This window comes from Mercenaria mercenaria, chromosome 11 (assembly GCF_021730395.1).
Source record: "Mercenaria mercenaria strain notata chromosome 11, MADL_Memer_1, whole genome shotgun sequence".
Lineage (NCBI taxonomy): Eukaryota > Metazoa > Mollusca > Bivalvia > Venerida > Veneridae > Mercenaria > Mercenaria mercenaria.
Genome location: NC_069371.1, coordinates 68958469 through 68984540, shown reverse-complemented (window position 1 = coordinate 68984540; position 26072 = coordinate 68958469). Strand labels below are relative to the sequence as shown.

General features: G+C 36.0%; 4 protein-coding genes across 4 annotated transcripts; 2 read left to right on the top strand and 2 right to left on the bottom strand.

The window, feature by feature from the left end:
- Nucleotides 1-8935: 8935 nt before the first annotated feature.
- On the top strand, nucleotides 8936-13046 carry LOC128546817 (uncharacterized). The gene is made up of 5 exons (XM_053518176.1): nucleotides 8936-9090; nucleotides 10239-10444; nucleotides 10695-10868; nucleotides 11604-11748; nucleotides 12966-13046. Exons 1-5 carry the CDS (start codon nucleotides 9007-9009, stop codon nucleotides 13044-13046), a joined length of 690 nt encoding a protein of 229 aa, XP_053374151.1. The 5' UTR covers nucleotides 8936-9006.
- A 270-nt stretch (nucleotides 13047-13316) lies between these two features.
- On the top strand, nucleotides 13317-16036 carry LOC128546916 (uncharacterized). The gene is made up of 3 exons (XM_053518319.1): nucleotides 13317-13455; nucleotides 14603-14808; nucleotides 15085-16036. The coding sequence occupies exons 1-3, from the start codon at nucleotides 13372-13374 to the stop codon at nucleotides 15260-15262; spliced, it is 468 nt and encodes a 155-aa protein (XP_053374294.1). The 5' UTR covers nucleotides 13317-13371; the 3' UTR covers nucleotides 15263-16036.
- A 441-nt stretch (nucleotides 16037-16477) lies between these two features.
- Nucleotides 16478-18282, bottom strand: LOC123531082 (acetylcholine receptor subunit alpha-like). Its single transcript, XM_045311863.2, has one exon. The coding sequence runs from the start codon at nucleotides 18097-18099 to the stop codon at nucleotides 16786-16788; it is 1314 nt and encodes a 437-aa protein (XP_045167798.2). The 5' UTR covers nucleotides 18100-18282; the 3' UTR covers nucleotides 16478-16785.
- A 5860-nt stretch (nucleotides 18283-24142) lies between these two features.
- Nucleotides 24143-25812, bottom strand: LOC123531809 (neuronal acetylcholine receptor subunit beta-3-like). The gene has a single exon (XM_045313068.2). It carries the CDS (start codon nucleotides 25502-25504, stop codon nucleotides 24143-24145), a length of 1362 nt encoding a protein of 453 aa, XP_045169003.2. The 5' UTR covers nucleotides 25505-25812.
- Between the last annotated feature and the right edge of the window lie 260 nt (nucleotides 25813-26072).

Sequence of the window (26072 nt, the reverse complement as noted above, 5' to 3'; positions counted from 1 at the left end):
TAGTTGGTTCTTTCCCCCTAGTGTGTATGTATCAACATGACAGTTATTGTATGAATAATAGACGGTGAAAGGGGAAGAAACGGACTAGTTGGTTCTTTCCTTAGTATGTATGCATCTACATGTCTGAATGATACACTTTACCCACTAGTATGTAAATATCTATATATAAATGATACATGGTGAATTGGGAAGGAACTGTCTAGTTGTTTCTAAATCCCCCCACATCCCCGATATGTACGTGTCTGTATGAAACTGACTAGCTGATTCTTTCCCCCCACCTTTGGGTTGGAGTCGGGGGAAATTATCATGGGGGAGAAAAAACCCACTGGTTGGATTTTTCTCCCCTTGTGTGTACAAAAATGAAGTGGGGGGGGGGGGGGGGGGGGGGTGGGTGTGGGGGGGGGGGGGGGGGGTGGAATCGGACTGGGGAAAAAACTGGGCTGTTACACTGGCTATATTGGTATATTCAAGAGACATGAATAAACAAAATCTTTTATTTAAGTGCCCATCCCATATGAGGTTTACAACTTTCACGTACCAACCATATAAGGAATCAAAATTGCCGTGAATTTATTTATTAATATTATTCTGTTGGGTTTAATGTCGCACCGACACAATTATAGGTCATTTGGCAACATTCCAGCATTTATGGTAAAAGAAGACCCCAGGTGCCCTGCCGTGCATTATCTCATCACTAGCGGGCCAGCACATTAAGAATGTAACGCCCCGAGTGAGACTCGAACCCACATCGGCTAGTGGCAAGTGATTTGAAGTCACCGACCTTAACCACTCGGCCTCTCCAAAATCGAGAGTAGAAAATATATCCGGCTGTACCTTTCTGAAACATAATTTTATCAGTAGAGGAATTTTGTATTTTTATGCAGAAGGGCATAACGTTCAGTTAACGGCGACTTTGGCGTCTGTTCTAATGCCCCATTAGAACGTCGCCTGTTTTCCATGTGCAGCTTAAATTCGAGGTAAATATATATGCCGACGACGTGTAAACGAGCGTTGTGATCAAGTATGCTCCGCCTTTTTTGGGTCATGAGATTCACTGAAACTGTTATGGCATGAAAGTAGCAATTAGCCGGATATGCCTCCCTGGTCCTCTCGAATGGAGTCCATATCAATATATAGTGCAATTTTCTCGACAGTAAAGGCCATTTTTATGCAATATATAAGCTTTGTTGGTGCTTAATTGCAAAGCGGAATGTCTGCGGATGGTTTTAAGCTACGTTATAAGCTTCTAAATTTGAGACGAAGCTGTTTGGTAAAATAAAAGTGAATGTAGGTATTTCCTGACAAGAGTAGTCTCGCAGGAAGTGAAAGACTAGACATGCTGATAAGAATTTGCTATAAATTGTAATTTTTACATAGAAAATAGTAGCGGAGGCATTTAATACCACCTAACCTTATGCATCACCTATTTATATCTTCAAGTACGGAAACTCATCTACACTGTAAATATTGTTATTTTACATGACGGAAAAAAACATCCCACGTAAAATTTGCATCGGGGTAAATGTTCATTGCACCAGGTCCTAATAGGCACACAATACACCCTACGCAAATTTCCCGCAATGAGAACGTTGGTTCACATGACAAAGATTGATTAAGTGCAGGTGAAACTTTGCAACTAAATGTAAACATCATTTAAGCCGCAGTATATCTACGCCGATGTAATTTACAATGCCTTTTAGCTCACCTGAGTATAAAGTGCTCGTGGTGAGCTATTGTGATCGCTCACCTCCGGCGTCCGTCCGTCCACCCGTCCGTCGTCCGTCCGTCCACACTTTCCTTTAAACAAAATCTTCTCTGAAACCATTTGGTGGAACTTGATGAAACGTGGCCTGGATGTTCCTTGGGTGGTTCCCTTAAAAATTGTTCAATTAATTGAATTCCACACACAACTCTGGTTAGCATGGCAACCGAAAGGAAAAACTTAAAAACCTTCTTGTCCAAAACCACAAGGCGTAGAGCCTTGATGTTTGGCAGGTGACATCATCTAATGGACCTCAACCCGAGGTCCCAATTTTTACATAGGCTCATACAGGAAAATATCTTTAAAAATCTTCTTGTCTGAAACCACAAGACCTAGGCCTTTGATATAGTATGTATCATTTCCTTGTGGTCCTCTTCCAAGATTGTTAATATTATTACCCTGTATTACCCTGTCAAGTAATTAGGGGGGTAATTTGACTATGACCTTGACCTACTGACCTACTTTCTTGTTTTTTTAAAGATTCAGCCTTGAAATTTGGAAGACATACAGTTTTGCACACCGATCTTAACACTTATTTTCAGTGACCAAGAATGTGACCCACTTTCTTAATAATTTAGCATCAGTTTGACATTTGAAACATGTAGCTAATATTAATCAGGTGAGCGATCCAGGGTCATCATGGCCCACTTTTTATCAGATAATTTTAAATTTTATTAAAATGAATGAGTCTTAATACTAGGAATACTGATAAAGGGTTAGATAATTTGGAATATATGCAACGGGACATGCATACATGTATTTCGAGTCTGATTGTGGTACACTTCCGTCTGTTTACATTTTAAAGATTTTTGTTTTTTTTGTTTTGTTTTGGGTTCTACGCCGTTTTTCAACAGTATTTCAGTCATGTAACGGTGGGCAGTTAACCTAACCAGAGTTCCTGGATTCTGTACCAGTATAAACCCGTTCTCCGCAAGTAACTGCCAACTTCCCCACATGAAACAATGGTGGAGGACTTATGATTTCAGACACGATGCCGTTTATCAAATAGTCACGGAGAACATACGCCCCGCCCGAGGCTCAAACTCACGACTCCGCGATCCGTAGACCAACGTTCTACCTACTGCACTAAGCGGGCGGGCTTACAATGTAAAGAATATGATTTATTAGAAATACATATTTTAACACATCTTGTAATAAGCACTTTTTTAAATACAAGGTCGAAGGTCGACTGAAAAGTGTTAAGAAGGATTTAGGCTATTAATTTTGCCATGTTTACTACAATTGAATTCACTAACCGTATTTGTGTAGGACACTGTAAAAACAAGACGGACCGTTAGACCTTCAGACAACAGCCTCCAATGCCACAAATTATTGAAAAATAATCAAAAATTTAACAGTATTAAATACTTGTATAAACATACATGATATTTCCAAGTTTTCAAAACTATATTCTATAAATAGTTCATTATTTATACTTAACGAAGTTGCAACAATTTCAGTGCCTTCATAATCATAGCTGAAATCATTACTGTAAGTATATGTTATTGCATGCTATTTATCGGCGATAAGGCATGCAATAACATACTTGTTGCTACTTGCTGTGGTGACAGGTTATTTTGATAAGCAAAACTTAGAGCTTACATATTTGGCCATGTGTGTTGTGTTCATTCACATGTGAATTATGATATTGGTATCACTTTCAAAGATAAAGCAAATTAGCATTGTTTTAGATAATAAGCAGATGTTCTTCCCATTTTTTTAAATTTTAAATAAATGATTAAATTTGTTTTAGTTATAGTCACTTTTAAGTATAATGTACGTACTAATGTATTCTTACTTTATATCTCTGCTTGCAAAAACAATTTACGACCATAAAAAAACAAAAAAAACAACAACAACAAAAAAAAAAAAAAAAAAAAAAAAACAATAACAATTAATTTGTAATCCTCTCTGTGTTTCATGATGCTGTCTTTCTTTATCTGAGGAATGGCATGCCCTGACCCGAATCAACTTCGACATATCTCTCATGGTAAAAATTAATCATAAACATTAGCATTTTTATCAGGCTATCTGACAGCTACATCAAGTGGCTGCAAGTCCATGAAATTCATTTATTTTGACTGATATAAAATCCCTATTATTGCTGAAAAAGCAACAAGAAAACTTACCGTAAGACTATAAGGATCTTACATGCCTGCCTGTGTAAGACGGGGTTTTCCCTACCCGAGGAACAGTGTGGAATGGAAAACCGAGCGTTAGCGAGGATTTTTTTATCCATGCTGTCCCGAGGGTAGGGAAAACAGCTGTCTTACACAGGCAGACATGTTAGATCATTTTTCTTGCCTATCATGTTCAAAATATATCGTGGAGATAAATAGGCTTGGGTATTTCCTGACATTATTTATAAAGTTTATGACGTCACAATGGTACCAGTACTATGTGACGTTACCTTAGTGCACGCTATTTTAGCGAGGTTTTCCCTAGAGAAAGACAGGAATATCTATCCCCGGCGCGTGCTCGGATAAATGTTTACTTTCCCCGCTAGGTATAGAATAGAAGAAACTTTTATGCTGTCGATGGTTTCCAGAATGATAAGACAATTTTAGTGCAACACGTGTTTAAATCGCACAATATATTCGTTTAACTGAGGCACGATATTTTATCTTTAGAAATCAATTGTGCAACTTGCGATAAAATGTCGGTCGAAATTATGTAAGTCTGTGCATGTCGAATAATCTTTATCAAACTGCATGATGAACAGTTTCGATGAACTATGTCACTTAAAAATTATTTCATTTAATTTGTAGTGTCCACATGAGTCTCTGGTAAACATACGGCAGCATCAAAGAGGAGGTCTGGAGTAATTTGACATAGACGAAACCGTAGCTTATTTGAACAAATTCTCGAACTGCAACGAATCTTGAATATATATTCAAGTTTAATCCAAATACTTCTTGATTTTCTTTTGTAGTCAAATGAGGGTCGGTAGTGATAAATATCCAAATTGGTTCCATTAAAATATCTGAATTAGGTCCATGGCCGTGTTGTTTATTGTGTTTTGTTTAGCTGATTATGATACTCATTTCAAAAAGAAATGAATTAACTGAGTCCTTATAAAAACAATCTATTTCCAGCATATGTGCTTATGTATACATTTACGAGTTTTAAGATTCGTAGATTCATTTTAAGCCTTTTAAAGAAAATCGAACTTAAGGTAGAAATAACAACATACTTTTAATTATGACATGAGTCATCCTCCACCTATCATTTTTTGTCATTCGTTTTCTTCATAAGCGTTGTTTTTGTAAGTATCTCGGTAGGACATTTGTAGTGTATATCATTACTATAAATAGTTGTTCTTGATATTGATCAGTTGAGCTCATTGAAGTCACGTAAGAATCTCTTTTGTTTTACTTTAATGTCTGTAATAAGGCTACAAAACCTTGATCTAAAGACATAAGAATGGTTCATGGTAATGAAAACATTAGGTTGAATTATATCGTTAATATTTTTGCAAAGAAATGAATATTTTCCCGGCCGCAGGCCGGTATTGAATTCTCCTTTACTTCCTGTAAATATCTGGGATGAAGGTTATTTAATATTTGATTAAAACTGTACATTTTGATCGGTTGCCAAAAATTCCACTGGTTTTCGAATAGAATAGAAACTTTTAAGGGGTGTGCAGGTGCTCTGAGCTGTATTGTTAGACAGTATAATCCGTTGCAAGACTTTTGTGGAAATAGATTACGTCATAAACCTGAATCCTCTCGATAGTGAATTCGACTACAAACCTCTCAGAACGGTGTGATCTCCCGTGAACGATTAACAGTCAACTCGTCCCTTAGTCAACTCGTCTACCAGTCAACTTGTCCCCATTATGGTCATTTCGTATCCCTTGACGATTTTAAATTGGTCATTTCGTCCTAATTTTTTCGGCCCCTCCTTTTTAGTCCTATTATTTTGTCAAAGTTTCCTAGAATTATGATGTAAAATATGTGTTCTGTAAAATATGTTCCACATAAAAGACATGAAAATTTTGCTTTTAAAACATTTTCTTTTGCTTTATAAATACTCGATCGTAGTTAAAAGTACAGAGTACATGCACGTTTCATAGCTTTAAGTGTGCATTGCCCAGTGCGGCCGTGTATCTTTTTGTTTTGTTTTTGTCATCCTTCGGAAATTCAGAAAATTACATTAAAATTGAAGACCATGCAAAACACATATATTTCTTTTTAAAAGCATTTTCAGTTTACTTTATTGAATTCCACAAAAGGACTGTAAAGGGAAACGCCTTTAAACAATTTCAGCGCTTTTAAAAGCTCATCATTTTCAATAAATCTGTCTTCGTTTTGATGTATTTGCAATTATGTCACAGAGCTGAAATTCCACATACTAGGTACGTTTAACATAATTTTCAGCCAATGACATTCATATTTAAAGGACAACTTTTTGAGAATATTTTAAGTATTCAGTCATATGGGACAGTACAGTAAAATTGGAGAAGTAGATTATTAGTAAAGATGTTGTTCATTGACCAAACTTTCCAGTGGTTTGGTGATATTTTGCTGAACCTTAAAAGTTCATACAATTTTGTCATTCATCTATATTAGATAGCCGAAAAAGATCCCTTAACGCGGAATGTATCGAAATTTATCCTTTTCAAGAGCGCATAAAGACAGCAATTACGCATCATCATTCATATAGCAAACACTTGATAAAATTATATTTTTTTGTAAATTGACACAAAAATGCACAGATGAATATAACAGGAAACATTGATAACATGACGGTATTATCATTATCAGTGGGAATAAGAATTCCTCGGTCGTGCTTTTATTTGATTTAAAGTAAACCGAAACAAATAAAGATAACATTGAGACATTACTCATTTGTATATCTCACAGAAGTCCAAAATTATTCTAAATCATCTAGCAATTTCACTTCAGAGCTGTACGTACAAATGTATTAAAGACCTCCATGAATCTGTATATATGTATAATATTAATAAAAAAGGTAAACACAGACTTTTATGAAAATAAAAGGTAACTAATAAACTAGAACTTATCTTAGATTTAAAGATAAATAATCTTAAGAAATTCGTTCGTTTTCTGTCGTGTCGCGCTAATTATGGTAACGTATATATAAAGAAATAAATAAAAGCTAAGTACTAAATATAATAAGTTTAAGGCTTTCAAAAAGGTTAACATAGGGGAGCAATGGTCTAGTTTTGAATGTGTCGGCCGCTCAATCCAGGGGTCGTGGGTTCGAGCCCCACTGGGGTCACGACCATGACTTCTGATATGACATCAGTACTGGTTTTTCCAGGAAGCGGTTACAATCAGCTTGAAGCTTTTGTGAGACCATCTCACTTATGTATAGGGTATGCATAGCATATTTGCAATTACCACAAAAAAGTTTTTATATTATAATGGAAACTTTCGGAGAAACGGAAAATTACTCCTATAATCATTTGTTCAGGAAATTAGCTTTCTGCACTTAAATCAAGGAATTTATTGCATCTGGAATGTAATCTTATTGAATTAAATCATCGAGGAAACGGTTTGCCTTTTATTTTGTCAAGCGGCATTATGGCGTGTGTATAAGTCACGTCTAATGTTTGCTTGGTGAGAATGGGTATCCGCTTTGCAACTGATTTTCGGACAAGACTTTACTTGGCAGCAAATAAAAATTACTCATTCATGGTCAGCAGAACAGAGAGGTCGGGTATAAAACAAAACAAGGTTAGCCTTTGTTTTTCAGCTATTTTATAATATTCTTGGCAGAGCCTCGACTTTTATATTTTTTTCGACTCACTTAATAAATCGAAATTTATAAGACAGTATCCTAATATTCTCTATTTCCTTAGTCGGTCTAATTAGGTTACCAACAACGAAAGATTTCGTTACAATATTCATGCAACCGCATTTTTGTTTTTTGATAGGAAATGTGTTCAAAATTTAAAGCCCCAATAATTACCCATTGCAAACCGTTTTTATTAGCTCACATGTAGTGACAAGGTGAGCTTTTGTGATCGCCCTTCGTCCGTCCACAGTTTCTCGCGAACACGGTAGAGACAACATTTTGAAATTGATTTGAATCAAGCTTTCGCACAACTTATTTTAGCATAATATCTCGGTTCCTTTCGAAAACAAGCCAGATTCCATAATATTTTCTAGAGCTACGACCTCTTTAACGGCCAGAATGTGCTATGTTTGATTTTGTAACCATAAAGAGGCTTCATTTATGGTTTAATTTGATACAAACTTGCAAAATATCTTTAATTCGGATTCCATGATGAGTTACGACCACTGACTGACCCGTGAAAGAGCCAAATTATGTTTAATTTTATATTGTGAACAAGATAGAAGTAACATTTTACATTCGACTTTAACCACACTTACACACAACAATAAGATCTCGGTTCCTTTTGAAAACCGGCTATATTCCATCAAGGGGTCTAGAGTTACTGCCCCTGAAAGGTGCAAAATTTTCTGTTTTGGTCCTTTTAGCCATTTAGAGTTTTCATTTTTGCTTCACAGAATGTCTATCTTAATGATCTCCAGATCAGTTCGAAACTGGTTACTAGGGTCAAAACTTATGTCACCAGGTCAAATCAAAGGAAAAGCTTGTCAACGCCATAGAGACCACATTTATGACCCTATCTTCATGACACATGGTCAGAATGTATATCTTGATGATTCCTTGACCAAGTTTGAAACTTGGTTATATTGAATCTAAACCAAGGACACCCGTTCAAATCAAAGAAAAGCTTGTTAACACTCCAGAGGCCACATTTTATATATTGCACGTAGGATATTTAACAGCAGCGATAATTTACTTTTCGAACAAAACATTGTTATGGACGTTTATATTGTAGAATAATTCGGCCCAGTCAAACAATAATACGATTCCAGTGTCAGTAACGTTTGTAATGTTCATACTGTATCTGAGCTTATAATACAGCGGTCTTACTTGTAAAAATATCCATGTAGTACGCACATCAGTCAAAGGTTTCATTCTAGTTTTATTGGTTGACAGATCAACTAGTCAATTGACCAAATCAGCGCCATATCTCAAAATGAAACTATGAATGAGCAATAAGGATGTATCTAAAATGAATGATTGCCTGAGAATGCATAAATTATCAGCTTATGCCACATGATTTTCCAATTTTTTGTCAACCTAATTTTATCATTTAAACATTCACACATATTACCTTCGTGTTTTACATATCTAAAACAAATTTGACTCCAGTTTCAGCTGAGGGAAACAATACAACAAAAATGTCAGTTGAAATGACTGGAATTAAACACCGTACTGATCATGAAACGTATGAAAACAGTGGATTTGAGCATGTAGATACAGAGGTATTTTTATTTCGTAACTTTTGTTTTCATTCGTATTTGGAAGAGTATTTTATTATGAAAGTTCATTAACTGGTACAAAACAGATGCATGAAAATTTATCAGTGTTGATATTAAAGAAGATAAACATGCTGTTAGAAGTCCCTAATACCCCAGTCACACATACGGCGCGGATAGCTACGTCTAGCTACGGACAGAAACGTAGTAATCCGTATCGATCCGTACCTGATCCGTACCTCAGAGTAGTCATTCGTATTAATCCGTACCAAAACGTGATCAAAACGTATTCAAAACTTATTCTAATCTGGCAAGTTTCTCCAACTTTTGAACATGCACAAAAATTTGAGCGAACCGTAGCCATTTGAGCGTGACTTTAGTCCAACTTGGCTGAAACTTATTCATCCGTAGTTAAACGTACCTAAACGTAGTTATCCGTGTTGTTACGTACCTCGCCGTAGCTGAACGTAGTTATCCGAGGCTTCTCGTACTTAAGCATAGTTCAACGTAGTTTACCGCAGACCCGTCCGTGCGCTGGGCAAGTTGCAAGGCGCAGTAAAACGTAATTCAACGTAGTATCTCGTACCTATCCGTACTTATTCGCGTCCTGTATTGTTTTGTTTGTCTTCTGTTTCTCACCATTTTTCCCGTACTAAGGCGTACTGCTCCGTTGTTATACACCCACAAACTAATCCTATCCGCACCGTACCTCAACGCACGGACATATCCGTATGTGTGACTGTAACAATGGAAGCATAGAAATAAACGAAGCAAAATACTAGCAGACTTGGTTTGATTGTTAACGAAGTGATGAAATTGCAACATCTGTCATTCCCCTAATACCGATTTAATTGGAACTATAGCATCTAGAACTGCTAATGAATTCTACGATTATTATAAAAACATCGAGTCCATTTCATTGATACGTCATTTGAAAATGATCCAGCTGTAGAGATAAAACACGTACTACTAGATAGTACTGAAATGCTTCAAAATGTGTCTATGCAACAATGAACACTAACGCCGTCCGAACAAATGTTGTATATTTCAACCACATTGTTGACTAGGTGACTGGAATGTAACTTATATGTGGTTTAAATTATAAAGATATATCATGATTTTAGTCTATTTTATTAATTATTCTCATCTTGCAGACGGTTACCGATATCTTGGATGAGGAGCTAAAAATTAAAGAAATCGCCGTAGAAGAAGAGATGCAAGCGTATCAAAAAGTCATACTAAGCATACAAGAATCTGTCGGGACGTCTTACAAAAGACATAGCAAGATCATTTGGACCACAATTTATATATTACTACTACTGGCATATTGTGCATACCTAAGTTATGCATTGTACTTCCGGTAAGGTTTTGTAATGTGTGATACTCTGCGTGCATGTGTGCGTGTTGTAGAGAGAGAGAGAGAGAGAGAGAGAGAAATGGGTGGGTACATGACCTTAGACATGAAAAACAAATCACATACGCACTTATCTGTGAAGCTGAAATGCATACATTGAATCTGGTCTGAATGACACGCACCTTTTCTTGATAAGTCAGTTGTTTATGCGCATCCAGACACAGAATGTACCCTATAAATATTTGTAATATTCAAGCTTCGGCGATGAGGGCTCATGGCGTCTTCTTGGATTCTCAGTGTTTGGCATTGCGCTGATCGTCGTCATGAAAGTGTATCGCCATTATGAAAGTGATGTTCTCAGATGGCTTGCTCGTAAGAAGGGATACATGGACAATAACTGTACGAGGATATTTGGAACCGTCATTGCTTGGTAATGTAAAATTCATATAATTTATATTTCCTTAATGTAAAAGAAGAACGGGGTATTGGTTTTCACTAAGTCATAATATCGTCCACGGAAGTGCAACTGGATACATGGAAACAATCAGACAGAAGTAGCTATATAACATTGTTCTCTTTTTTCTAACCGTTTGGGATCATACCTTACTTTTGATCAAATAAAATCCGCTTCAACTGGTGGTAGAGGCGCAAATGGTGTTGCACGTTTCATTACCTTTAACATACAGACTCAGTCAAACTATTTCTGCTGATACTGTGCTTGATTGTGTCTATGTTTCACGAAGACCTTCTTATAAGATTTTATTCATTGTACAGGCAACTTAAAGCCCTATAACAAACAGTTTTGACCAGGTAAAATTGAAAGTCAATCTTGTTTTCTACAAAACAAAACTAAACTATTTACACAGATATGAGTAACATTATGGGTGTCATTGCGCAGCTAATAGTAACAAATTTTTGTGCAAACCAAGAATTACTATGGCATTTACATTCATCAAAGGTATACTAGTATATTCCGAAATATAAACTTACCATTTGCATTAAAACAAGCATTTCTTTTCTCTAAATATAATACTTCAAGTAGAAGCCAATTCTAAAAACAAATGATTTTTTTACAACAACAGAAAATACGAATACATTTTATAGACTGTAAATAAGTCATCTTACACTACATTTTCGATTATTTTTATGTGGTTGTGTTATCTAGGGTTCTGCGCCTTGGAGTACTTATTTTCCTTATTGTATACATTGTTATTGACGTCGCTTTGGATCAACCCCAAAATCTTGTGTGTGTTGCTGGTCTTCTGATATACATACTTCTGTTTTTCATCACATCTGCCAATCCTGCAAAGGTAAGTAGAATATTTACTGCTAATGACATTAAGTTATTAATCTAAATTTATTAAAATATGAAGTCGAGGCTGTAGCCGCGACTGTCAGGTTTTCGTAGACGAACCTATAAAATATCGAAATTTATTAACTTAACTGCAGTAACTTAATGATCTGTTTGATATTCTATTTTCGGATTTAAAACCAATTCAAATCTATACTACCGTGTCTACCTGGACCAACTTTATTTAAAATTAATACGCCACGAATATATGCGGTCGTCAGTCTACATATCATCTTTGCTAATTTGAATTGAAAAAGCTCTAACAAAATACAATTTACCGATTAACGTTACTTTGTCAAGTGAAGTTTTATCCGAAGTTCAGTTGCAAGTTTCCATAAATAGGGTATAGCAAACATTACACCTGGCTAAATTTATCGTGAGGGCATAAAGCTGCTTATTAGTAAAAAAAAAACGTGTAGCAGTTTCCTCGTCGATATGACTCAGTAGCATTTCTTTCCAAATTGCAATATTCATTGATTTAAATTCAGAATTGTAAAATTCTTCGATGATCTCTCAGCTTACTATTCCTTGGTTTCCTTGAGCGTTTTAAAATCATCTTTTGTGGCAATTGCAAATACGAGGGGTGTTCAAATATGAATGCAACTAGGCCAATTTTCAGAAATGCTTAACAAACAGTGCCAAAGTAATTATCTCAATCCTTCAAAATACTCCCCACCATGTTATTTACAATGCTTCAGTCTTATAATCCAATTTTTAAAGGCGTTTTCATAATCTTTTTGAGGTATACTGTTCAGACAGTAGAAAATAGCCGAACCGAAATTTTTGCGCGTTTGATATTTTCTTCCAGCAAGGTGTTTTTTGAGCTTCGGAAATAGGAATGTCTATCTTAATGATCTCCAGATCAGTTCGAAACTGGTTACGTAAGGTCAAAACTTATGTCACCAGGTTAAATCAAAGGAAAAGCTTGTCAACGCCCTAGAAACCACATTTATGACCCTATCTTCATGACACATGGTCAGAATGTATATCTTGATGATTCCTTGACCAAGTTTGAAACTTGGTTATATTGAATCTAAACCAAGGTCACCCGTTCAAATCAAAGAAAAGCTTGTTAACACTCCAGAGGCCACATTTTATATATTGCACGTAGGATATTTAACAGCAGCGATAATTTACTTTTCGAACAAAACATTGTTATGGACGTTTATATTGTAGAATAATTCGGCCCAGTCAAACAATAATACGATTCCAGTGTCAGTAACGTTTGTAACGTTCATACTGTATCTGAGCTTATAATAAAGCGGTCTTACTTGTAACAATATCCATGTAGTACGCACATCAGTCAAAGGTTTCATTCTAGTTTTATTGGCTGACAGATCGACAAGTCAATTGACAAAATCAGCGCCATATCTCAAAATGAAACTATGAATGAGCAATAAGGATGTATCTAAAATAAATGATTGCCTGAGAATGCATAAATTATCAGCTTATGCCACATGATTTTCCAATTTTTTGTCAACCTAATTTTATCATTTAAACATTCACACACATTACCTTCATGTTTTACATATCTAAAACAAATTTGACTCCAGTTTCAGCTGAGGGAAACAATACAACAAAAATGTCAGTTGAAATGACTGGAATTAAACACCGTACTGATCATGAAACGTATGAAAACAGTGGATTTGAGCATGGAGATACAGAGGTACTTTTATTTCGTAACTTTTGTTTGTTTTCATTCGTATTTGGAAGGGTATTTTATTATGAAAGTTCATTAATTGGTTCAAAACAGATGCATGAAAATTTATCAGTGTTGATATTAAAGAAGATAAACATGCTGTTAGAAGTCCCTAATACCCCAGACACACATACGGCGCGGACAGCTACGTCTAGCTACGGACAGAAACGTAGTAATCCGTATCGATCCGTACCTGAGCCGTAACTCAGAGTAGTCATTCGTATTAATCCGTACCAAAACGTGGTCAAAACGTATTCAAAACTTATTCTAATCTGGCAAGTTTCTCCAACTTTTGAACATGCACAAAAGTTTGAGCGAACCGTAGCCATTTGAGCGTGACTTTAGTCCATCTTGGCTGAAACTTATTCATCCGTAGTTAAACGTACCTAAACGTAGTTATCCGTGTTGTTACGTACTTAGCTGAACGTAGTTATCCGAGGCTTCTCGTACTTAAGCATAGTTCAACGTAGTTTACCGCAGACCCGTCCGTGCGCTGGGCAAGTTGCAAGGCGCAGTAAAACGTAATTCAACGTAGTATCTCGTACCTATCCGTACTTATTCGCGTCCTGTATTGTTTTGTTTGTCTTCTGTTTCTCACCATTTTTCCCGTACTAAGACGTACTGCTCCGTAGTTATACACCCACAAACTAATCCTATCCGCACCGTACCTCAACGCACGGACATATCCGTATGTGTGACTGTAACAATGGAAGCATAGAAATAAACGAAGCAAAATACTAGCAGACTTGGTTTGATTGTTAACGAAGTGATGAAATTGCAACATCTGTCATTCCCCTAATACCGATTTAATTGGAACTATAGCATCTAGAACTGCTAATGAATTCTACGATTATTATAAAAAACATCGAGTCCATTTCATTGATACGTCATTTGAAAATGATCCAGCTGTAGAGATAAAACACGTACTACTAGATAGTACTGAAATGCTTCAAAATGTGTCTATGCAACAATGAACACTAACGCCGTCCGAACAAATGTTGTATATTTCAACCACATTGTTGACTAGGTGACTGGAATGTAACTTATATGTGGTTTAAATTATAAAGATATATCATGATTTTAGTCTATTTTATTAATTATTCTCATCTTGCAGACGGTTACCGATATCTTGGATGAGGAGCTAAAAATTAAAGAAATCGCCGTAGAAGAAGAGATGCAAGCGTATCAAAAAGTCATACTAAGCATACAAGAATCTGTCGGGACGTCTTACAAAAGACATAGCAAGATCATTTGGACCACAATTTATATATTACTACTACTGGCATATTGTGCATACCTAAGTTATGCATTGTACTTCCGGTAAGGTTTTGTAATGTGTGATACTCTGCGTGCATGTGTGCGTGTTGTAGAGAGAGAGAGAGAGAGAGAGAGAGAGAGAGAGAGAGAGAGAGAGAGAGAGAAATGGGTGGGTACATGACCTTAGACATGAAAAACAAATCACATACGCACTTATCTGTGAAGCTGAAATGCATACATTGAATCTGGTCTGAATGACACGCACCTTTTCTTGATAAGTCAGTTGTTTATGCGCATCCAGACACAGAATGTACCCTATAAATATTTGTAATATTCAAGCTTCGGCGATGAGGGCTCATGGCGTCTTCTTGGATTCTCAGTGTTTGGCATTGCGCTGATCGTCGTCATGAAAGTGTATCGCCATTATGAAAGTGATGTTCACAGATGGCTGGCTCGTAAGAAGGGATACATGGACAATAACTGTACGAGGATATTTGGAACCGTCATTGCTTGGTAATGTAAAATTCATATAATTTATATTTCCTTAATGTAAAAGAAGAACGGGGTATTGGTTTTCACTAAGTCATAATATCGTCCACGGAAGTGCAACTGGATACATGGAAAAAAAATCAGACGGAAGTAGCTATATAACATTGTTCTCTTTTTTCTAACCGTTTGGGATCATACCTTACTTTTGATCAAATAAAATCCGCTTCAACTGGTGGTAGAGGCGCAAATGGTGTTGCACGTTTCATTACCTTTAACATACAGACTCAGTCAAACTATTTCTGCTGATACTGTGCTTGATTGTGTCTATGTTTCACGAAGACCTTCTTATAAGATTTTATTCATTGTACAGGCAACTTAAAGCCCTATAACAAACAGTTTTGACCAGGTAAAATTGAAAGTCAATCTTGTTTTCTACAAAACAAAACTAAACTATTTACACAGATATGAGTAACATTATGGGTGTCATTGCGCAGCTAATAGTAACAAATTTTTGTGCAAACCAAGAATTACTATGGCATTTACATTCATCAAAGGTATACTAGTATATTCCGAAATATAAACTTACCATTTGCATTAAAACAAGCATTTCTTTTCTCTAAATATAATACTTCAAGTAGAAGCCAATTCTAAAAACAAATGATTTTTTTACAACAACAGAAAATACGAATACATTTTATAGACTGTAAATAAGTCATCTTACACTACATTTTCGATTATTTTTATGTGGTTGTGTTATCTAGGGTTCTGCGCCTTGGAGTACTTATTTTCCTTATTGTATACATTGTTATTGACGAAGTGATGGCTTTATTTCATTCATAGAATGTCATGCACGTGATAAAAGTAAATTGTTACATATAAGAATTGTTCGAACATTACTCGAAGTCTTATACCAGTTAAACAGAGTAGGAAGCAGTAAAGCGTCGTATATTCTGCTATAAACAACGGTTGATGCACGGACTGGTGAGAGAGCATTATGACGTCAACAATGACGTCAAATAGCCTCATGACGACTGGTTCATTTCTAATCGGATGAATGAAGTTCAGCATATTTCTATCATCATGTTTTAAAGAGCTAGAATAAAAAATAAGTAATTCCTTCCCGATTTACCACGGTTTATCATTCATATGCTTGGATATTTAACCACTCGGACTAACGACCTTGTGGTTCACTTCCTGTGCATGTGAACCCTGAATCTTTGTAAATAGGACGATAAACAATGCGAAGGCGTTGATTATTTAATAATTTAGCCTACATGTATAGGTAAATGGTTACATATATGAAATAGTTACTCGTATATTTGTATAGGTATATTCTTACATATGTTTAGGTGATATCAATGTACGAGTAAGTATGGCACACGGTTTTCGTAATTGCATTTCATTTATTCATAAACCAGTCAAATTCACTTAAAACATCTCTCTTTCTTATAAAACAACTGTGAATTCTAATTTCCCTAAGCTCTGATATTATGATCACTACATAAGTTTATACAGCTCTACAACAACAACAACAGCAACAACCAAGTATATCTATGACTCTGTGGCATAGTCAGATGCAGCGGATGCGTATATCAGAATTATAAGGGAAGGAATGTAGGTTAAGATAACCATCGCGTAGAACAGAATTTTATCTATCGCCTCGCTCACATCTTTCCATTCTATATCTTCAGTTGTATCTTCGGCATTATCCTCGGTCTTAATTTCATCAGCAATATCTTCAACTTGCATTGCCCCAGAAGCCTTTGAATGAGATACGAATATCATTTCGCTTTTCATTTTTGAAGCGGAGCCACCTCGACCACGTGGTTCATCTTGTGTTTTATTTGGAAACCATCTGCGCCGCGTGAATCTGACAATCGATTTATAGAACATTCTCATTGGGTCCTTCTCCGTTCTGAAGTATATCTTTAGATTCAAGATGACCAAGAGAAGTGCGCTAATACAAACAATCAGATTGAAGATGATATACAAAAATATAACTGGAATTGGTTCACCATTTTTCGGCAGGTTTTCAGCAGTTACGGTCAAAAATACGGCCAGCGACAACATGATTGTTATAGAATAGCCCACTCGTTCTCCGGATTCACTCGGCAGTAAGAAGACTAAGCAAGTTAAAGCCCCGATGCCGTTAATTGGCAAAATAACTGTCAGCAAGTAAAAAGACGAAATCCGAGACATTTTAAAGCTGTACACGATACGCGTCATGCCAAAAATACTATTAATTTCATACTCAAAAGAGTTTTCGTCTAAAAACCATTCGCCATTTTCTGAATAGATACTTGTATCAACCACAGTTCCGGGCACGGCAAAAGTCACTTTACTTGCAGGATATCCGTATGGAAAAAGGTCCAGAGAGCAACTCTGCTTATCAAAAGGCCAAAACTTCATATAAAAGGCGCAAGAAAAGTCGACAATTCCTCCTACAGTGTATGAAATCTTTCCGTCGGCCATAATCATAACTTGCATCCATGAAGTATCTAGCAGTGTGAATTTCACAGGATTTGACACCGTTAATGGCGGAGTCCATACATCTTCGCTTTTAATAGAGATACTGGTGGTGTCATTGTGGTCAGAAGGTGTCCATGTTAATCTTTCGTCGTACCATTCCTGTGTCACCATTATACCCATCGTAATGGCTCCACGGACTGGGTCTACGTCCGGCATCGCAAATAAAACCATCGACAGGTTTATGTTTAAAGAACCAGACTGGTCGTCCAGTGGGAGTATGTCGGCGTTGTATGACGTCAGTAACGTTGTTCGGAGATTCAATACGTCATCGTAAGTGTGACCGTGAACGCTTCCCACTATTATTCCAGATATAAACAATCGTACCAAAGAGAGCATTTTAGTGCTCTTGTTACGAATCGTTTTTGTTTCGGTAGTAGTGACTAGAATATAATTATAAGCACGAGCCTTTGACTACCTATTAATATTGTATATATTTAAAAACAGAATATCTATCAAAAACGTTCATGGAATACAATATCCCGTTTAAAAAAAGTGTTTAAGTAAGTCGTTACTTTTTAAGCTATATGAGCATTTGATTTCTTAACCTGTAGAATACGTACTGAAATTTCAGTTGAATATATCAGGTATTGAAGTTACTGTATATCTGTATACAATTGTCAAATATAACAAAAGAAAGTAACAAATGCATTGTTTCAACATTGGAATGAATGTATTAAATTACCTTTTTCTTATTTTTTAATGTGTGATAATGAGGTTCGTCCAGATTTAAAATATTTTCAGTATTTTTATGTTTGTAAATTTAGAAAAATCTAATATACATATATAAAAATATTTCTTTGTTCAATAAATGTTAGCTATTTTGGTATTTGTATAAAATTTGCCAGTGTAACAAACAAGTAGAAAATACAAAAGTGTTTACCTAAAGAAAGCGAGTGAAATGATATTATTTAAGTATACACTGGGAGATAAAACTATAGCAAATATTCCGATAGAAAAATCAACAAGAAAATTGTAAAGGATAACATATGAAAATAATATGAAATAATAATATGACAATAAAATTAAGTTTGTAACTCATATAAGATCGCATGAAAGGGATAGATCTGTAAGGACCGTCCGCGTCAAAAGGTTTTCAAAACTCATAGGAGCTTTTAATGGCGTGTTTTGTGTCTAACAGACCGTCAAACCTACCTCTTCGTTTACATATTTGTCCGTATATCTATATCATATTGATGCGTCTTTGGTCCATTTATCTCTCATACAATTGATTTCACTAGATCGCGCACGGGTTAACCCTTACCATGCTGGACAAGATTGATTCTGCCTTTGCGACCAGTGTAGATCATGATCAGTCTGCACTACCGTGCAGTCTAATCATGATCTGCACTGTTCGCTTTTTTGGTACAATAACTTCCAATGTTACAAACGTATTACGGACAGAGTCAAACTCATTTTATGCAAATGACCTATAACGTCACTTTTGTCTGTTACGAGGAAAGCGAGGAAAGCTCGATTACACACTGGCGTGGTATGTTGAGAGCAGCACATGTGAATGGATCCTCACTCTGTCTCTTGAAATTTCTTTATTTTGTTGATAAATTGAATTGATTTTGAATTTAATACATGTTGAAAATTGAATATATCTTCCTTAATTGATCTAGGGACGTTCGGCACGAGCCGTGATTCGAACAGGGCGGCCTGACAGTGCGTCACTAAAAATATCCCAACTCGTTATAAATGCATGCATGTTCCGTGCAAAACTAAATCGCAACGTTAATTAAATTCTATTGTATTTTGCTTTTCAGAAAATGTTGTAATCCTAACATACTAAATTTTATGCGGAGTTGTTTCCTAGTAAATGTCAGTTATTCATAATTACATACATATTTTATACTCTTGATGTTTTAACTTCAGCAGTTGAAATGTTTTGTGCTACTTACATGTCCTACAGCGACGGGATATATTGCATAAACATTGCATAGATAAACTTTTCCACTTTACAGTAGAACAAAGAAAGCTGCCAGCCTTAAGAGTTTATAAATCCGTACATTTAATTGTTTTAACTACATATCTTACGCTCAGTTTAGTGCATAAATGGCCGAGTTCTTTTAAAAACATTTAATTTTTTTAACCATATTCTAAATGTTTAAAGCGCGGGATTAGTGCAAAAAGGTATCAAGTGCTGATAATTAAAGAAGGTTTTGCTACTTTTAGCATTAATCGAAATATTTATATCAGTCTATTGTAAACTCAAGGTAATGATCAGAAAGCATTTTGCATTACTTTTAGCAAGAATTATTCAAACTGTTTCGTGCCAATATATTTCTTTTGTCAATGAATTTCTCAATACTTTTGTGTAATGCAAGTAGGATCGGAATTATGCAGAATAAGAAACGACATTGTAAGTATTTAAGGAAATATGTATGCATATTGAAAAGTGGGATATGATGGCCCGAAGTGAAATAAAGACAGTTATAAGGTGGAAGTTGTAGCCAATTTTCCATGTTTTAGTACACTGTGAAGAATGAAAACACTCTGCAGCTCAAGAACCGAATATGTGTTTCATATCATATGCACATAACTTTGATAATTTGTGACGTGCCAAGCTTTTAAAACACTTTCTATATTCTAACGTTGTGCGCACGAGATAAGATGTCGCGCGCTCGAGAAAAGATGTCGCGCTCTCGAGATAAGATGTCGCGCGTTGAGATAAGATGTCGCGCGCTCGAGATAAGTATCTTGAAACACTCTGCAGCTCAAGAACCGAATATGTGTTTCATATCATATGCACATAACATTGATAATTTGTGACGTGCCAAGTGTTTAAAACACTTTCTATATTCTAACGTTGTGCGCTCGAGATAAGATGTCTCGCGCTCGAGATAAGATGTCGCGCGCTCGACATAAGATGTCGAGCGCACGATGTAAGATGTCGAGCGCTCGAGATAAGATGTCGCGCGGTCGAGATTAGATGTCATGCGCACGAGATAAGATGTCGCGCGCTCGAGATAAGATGTCGTACGCACGAGATAAGATGTCGCGCGCTCGAGAAAATAATCTTCAGATAAGACGTCGCGCGCTCGAGATAAGATGTCGTGCGCACGAGATAAGATGTCGCGCGCTCGAGATAAGATGTCGAGCGCTCGAGATAAGATGTCATGCGCACGAGATAATTTAATCTTAAGAAATATAAATGCAAACAAACGGGAATGTCTTCATAACATATTGTCACGGTGTTCTACGAAATTCTATTTGGACTATCGATATTTTAATTTTTGACCCGCACATCTCTAAAGTCGAAATCACGAAACCATGATGATAAAAACGCCGTGTCTTTGTTTGTTTTGTTTTGGGTTTAAACGCCGTTTTTCAACAGTATTTCAGTCATTAACGGCGGGCAGTTAACCTAACCAGTGTTCCTGGATTCTGTACTAGAACAAACCTGTTCTCCGCAAGTAACTGCAAACTTCTCCACATGAATTATCAGAGGTGGAGGACGAATGATTTCAGACACAATGTCTTTTATCAAATCGTCACGGAGAATACGCTCCGCCCGGGGATCGAACTCGCGACCCCGCGATCCGTAGACCAACGCTCTCCCTACTAAGCTAAACTTTGGCGTCGTGTCATATCGTGGTTTCGAGTTTTCAGCATCGTGGTTTCGACTTTCATCATCGTAGTTTCGTGATTTCGACTTTCAAAATATAGGGTATCGATGGTCCAAACGATATGATACGATACGATACGTACAATGCGATGCGATGCGATGCGACGCAATGATAATGGCGATACGATACGATACGATACGATACGATACTTCTTTACTGAGTCATTAAATATAGTACTACATGTATATACAACACCGCTATAAAAACATCTAGTGGCTGTGAACCAGTAGCAGGACAAATTTTCATATTCCGGCGACATAAATGAAGCCTACACTGCACAAACTTCAGGTCATTGTAATACGCATCACGCTGTGACGTAAAATATGGATTCCGTGGGGCCTCAAGTGGGGTCACAAAAAGAAGTTATTTTCCCCTACAGGTAAACCAGTAGCCGAACAAATATTTTGCCGATAGTTAGCTGTTATTTTGATATCGAAATAAGTAATTAGACTATTTTTACACATTTCCTCATCATAAATCTCTCCAACAATGAAAGATAAAATGACTTTCAAATAACAGCTACGAAAGCAAAAAGAGGCTAACTCTCAAAGACTCGAATTTCGTCTAACACGAATTCTTGATAATTCAAATAGATATAGAATGAAATTAGTGCGAAAATCTTGTTAATATTTTTCAAATTCTTTTTACACTGATACCAAATATACCGTATTCTTTTTGTGGAACATTCTATCTAACCTATTCCTTTTTTGTATGTAAATGGTGCTTAATTGTAATAATATAACACCGAGTAACAGACCTATTAACAAGACACCTATTTACTATTAAGTTCCTATTTGTTTTCTTCTGATCAAAATAAAGCCTATAACTATATAAAAACTGGACATAATAGTAAAACTATCTATTCTGTTGATTGTAGTATCTATCAACATGTTTAATGGCTATATAATATATAGAGCTATTAATTACAGTACTTTTAATCACGCGCACAGAAGAAAGCAAGGCTGTCATCTTCTCAGGTCAGGTTACAAAATATGAATAAAAGTACTTAGTATGCATTGTGTTCTTTCACATGATTTGTGGACTTTAAACATTTATACATTTATAGTTCGTTCTGAAGTTTCAACTTACCAATATCATTGTAAATATATAATATATTGTCCCTATATATTACAGATTTCAATAAAGCTCTTTGCGTCTTTTGCGTAGTTATTTGAGCCGCACCATGAGAAAACCAACATATAGTGCATTTGCGACAAGTATGGATCCAGACCAGCCTGCCGCGCGCATCCGCGCAGTCTAATCAGGATCCATGCTGTTCGCTAACAGTTTCTCTAATTGCAGTAGGCGTTGAAAGCAAACAGCATGAATCCTGACCAGACTGCGCGGATGCGCGCGGCAGGCTGGTCTGGAATCATGCTGGTCGCAAATATATGTTGGTTTTCTCTTGGTGCGGCTCATTTATCACAGCTTGTACATTGTCGCATTGATGTTTTGGTCAGAGCTAAAGTTGAAAAAGCCTGGATACTATTTGATCAACTTGGTCAAATTGAGTTCATTGTGGAACAATCCATCTGATTTTTTTTCTTTTCAGTTTAAAGGATGTGTATATACTCAAATCGATTCTAATAGAAATAATTGGCGTATGAAAAATCTATTGTTATTGTAAACATTCTGTCAAACTTGTTAATTTATAAATTGATTGATGAAAGTGTATCTAAGGTCTGGTGTGATAATGTATTAACATTGAATGTGATGGTTCGACTTGTTTCTAAGCAGAACTTACAATGCCATTAACGTGTTTGTCTTTACAATGCCATTAACGTGTTTGTCTTTTGATAATTGGCTCATTCAACTGTCATGATACATTTGACATTTTTTTCTGAATTATTAGAACAACTGGAAAGCTTATCATAGATTATATCAATCATGATAATAATTCGTTATTGTCATGAGCAAAAAAAACCTAGCCACCATTCAATAGTTAATCAAACTGGCTTTAAAATAATATAAAGATGTTTTGTTTATGAATAGAAATCATGTCCAGAAATGAGACTGGAGTGTTTTGAAGCCTAGCTTGAGTATTGTCCCTCGAACTGCACGTTTTCCTCTCTCTGTCAGAGGTAATTTATTTTTTACTGGGTAATTCTTTTCAGTGTTTAGAATTTAAGGGAGCTTATACAAAAACACGAGAAATACATATATGTAAAAACTTTAATGCGACACGTTCTATAGTTACATACATATTTCATCTAAAAATATGACACTATAAAGATTATTGATAGATTCATCACCATTACCAGTGCTGACAGACAATGTTCAGAACTTCGTCTGGAATGATAATTTCTAAAGTATTCCAAAGACTATTTTATTCTAGCATGAATATAACTTGGTGTTTCTTAAAGTAACGAAGAAATATTCAGAAATATGCATCAGTATATTACCAAATCTTTACTATTCTACAATATACTAATATATAACTTTCCTCAGAAACAAAATGATAAACAAAGACGTAGTACAATAACAGTATCTATGATTTGTAAGTGGAAACATATATAGTTGCAAGAAGTTTTCATGGTACTTTTGCTTTTATACAGACAGTAATTTCATAATAACATTGTAATCTATTTTTATATTAGCAGCGAGGTTCGCTTTAGACACGAACAATTTGATCAATTAAGAAAAGAATATTGCTATTAATTAAAGAAATAATATAAACTCTCATTTCTTAAAAGCTGCCATATATTCATAATGCTATTTTAAACTGTCAAAATTTAATGTCACAGAGCATTCTAAGACTCTGTAGTAACGTAGTCCGATGCGGCAGCGGTGTATATGAGAATTATAATGGAAGGGATGTAGGTCGCAACGACCATCCCATAGAAAAGTAATTTGTCTATTGCCTCACTCACTTCTTTCCATTCTATATTCTCATGTAGATTTGGATCGGGATCTTCCGAATTAGACACGAACACTGTTCTGCTGTTTATCCTGGTCTTTGACTTTGCGACTGATTTTTCTCGATCACGTGTCTCGTCTTGAACTTTGCGTCGACGCCACTTTCCCTTGGAGAATCTGACAATCGATTTATAAAACTTTGCCATTGGGACTTTCTCCGTCCTGAAGTAAATCTTTAGATTCAAGATGACAAAGAGAAGTCCAGCAATACAGACAACTAAATTGAAGAGGATGTACAAACATATGATTGGAATTGGTTCCCCGTCTTTCGGTAGCTCCTGAGCGGTTATGGTTAAAAATACGGCCAGCGACAACATGATTGTTATAGCATAGCTTACCCGTTCTCCGGACTCACTGGGCAATAAGAAAACCAAACACGTTAGAGCTCCGATACCATTAATTGGTACAATAACTGTCAGTATGTAAAACGACGATAGCCGGGCCATTTTAAAACTGTACACGACACGGGACATACCGAAAATACTGTTAATTTCATATTCGAAGGAATCTTCGTCTAAAAACCATTCGCCATTTTCTGTATAGATACCTGTATCCACCACAGTTCCAGGAACGCTAAAGGTCACTCTATTCATAGGATATCCATATGGGAAAAGCTCTAGAGAGCAACTCTGCTTATCAAAAGGCCAAAACTTCATATAAAAGGAGCAAGAAAACTCGATAATTCCTCCTACAGTGTATGACGTCTTTCCGTCGGCCATAATCATAACTTGCATCCATGAAGTATCTAGCATTGTGAATGTTACTGGATTTGAGACTGTCAGTGGCGGAGTCCATACATCTTCGCTTTTAATTGAGATACCCATAGTTCCGTTGTGGTCAGCAGGTGTCCATGTTAATCTTTCGTCGTACCATTCCTGTGTTACCATGATACCCATCGTAATGGCTCCACGGACATGGTCTACCTCCGGCATCTTAAATACGACCATCGTCAGGTTAATGTTTAAAGAACCACTCTGGTCGTCTAAAGGGAGCATATCGGCGTTGTAGGATGTCAGTAACGTTGTCCGGAGATTCAGAACGTTTTCGTACGTCTGACATTGGATGGTTCCCACTGTAATTCCAAACATGAATATCCCAACCAGTGTAAACATTTTAATGTTCTTATTATTAATCCTTCTTTCTTTAATTGGTAAAAAAACTGTTACTTCAGAAATATTGAAGATTTCGAATAACATAAACGAGTTGCTAGTTATTTCTCTATCATATGGTCTACCTCGACCGATAATAAGCCTTATAATTGTACTTATACCCCTTTCAACTCTAGCCCAGGAAAAGAAAGTCGCATTTCATTCCACCAGATACATGTCACAGAGTGTCAAATTTTCCCTTTTTAGTATGGTTAAATATCTTTCATACAATCTCAATGTTTCGGTTAATGATTTAAATTTATTTGTAACCACAGATAGAATAGTTCACTGGTCCATTTAAAATGCCTTTTATAGTTAATCATATATAGACTATTTCAATCCCACACGTGTACCCGATCCAGTGAGATATTTGCATTCTTGTAAAATCCATTTAGAAGGGATATTGTCAATATCTATAACCGATAATTAGTTTCTATTTTGTTTAACAAATGAAACTGAGGATGTTGGTGTTTCTACCGATTATAGGTTTCAGCAGCCAATCTTAAAAACATTTATTGATAATCAAACCATAAAGCCGCTCCTTTATTTGTTAAGCTGACCAAGCCGAATCGTTTAATGAAAAACAATTTGAAAGAAAGCCATACAAAGATGCTAC

Excerpts from the sequence above, each read along its gene's own strand:
- LOC128546817 (XM_053518176.1), top strand. The coding sequence starts at position 9,007 with ATGTCAGTTGAAATGACTGGAATTAAACACCGTACTGATCATGAAACG. Across the intron at positions 9,091-10,238 it reads TTGAGCATGTAGATACAGAG|ACGGTTACCGATATCTTGGA; the intron begins GTATTTTTATTT and ends CTCATCTTGCAG. Across the intron at positions 10,869-11,603 it reads TTTGGAACCGTCATTGCTTG|GGTTCTGCGCCTTGGAGTAC; the intron begins GTAATGTAAAAT and ends TGTGTTATCTAG.
- LOC128546916 (XM_053518319.1), top strand. The coding sequence starts at position 13,372 with ATGTCAGTTGAAATGACTGGAATTAAACACCGTACTGATCATGAAACG. Across the intron at positions 13,456-14,602 it reads TTGAGCATGGAGATACAGAG|ACGGTTACCGATATCTTGGA; the intron begins GTACTTTTATTT and ends CTCATCTTGCAG. Across the intron at positions 14,809-15,084 it reads AGTTATGCATTGTACTTCCG|CTTCGGCGATGAGGGCTCAT; the intron begins GTAAGGTTTTGT and ends GTAATATTCAAG.
- LOC123531082 (XM_045311863.2), bottom strand. The coding sequence starts at position 18,099 with ATGCTCTCTTTGGTACGATTGTTTATATCTGGAATAATAGTGGGAAGC.
- LOC123531809 (XM_045313068.2), bottom strand. The coding sequence starts at position 25,504 with ATGTTATTCGAAATCTTCAATATTTCTGAAGTAACAGTTTTTTTACCA.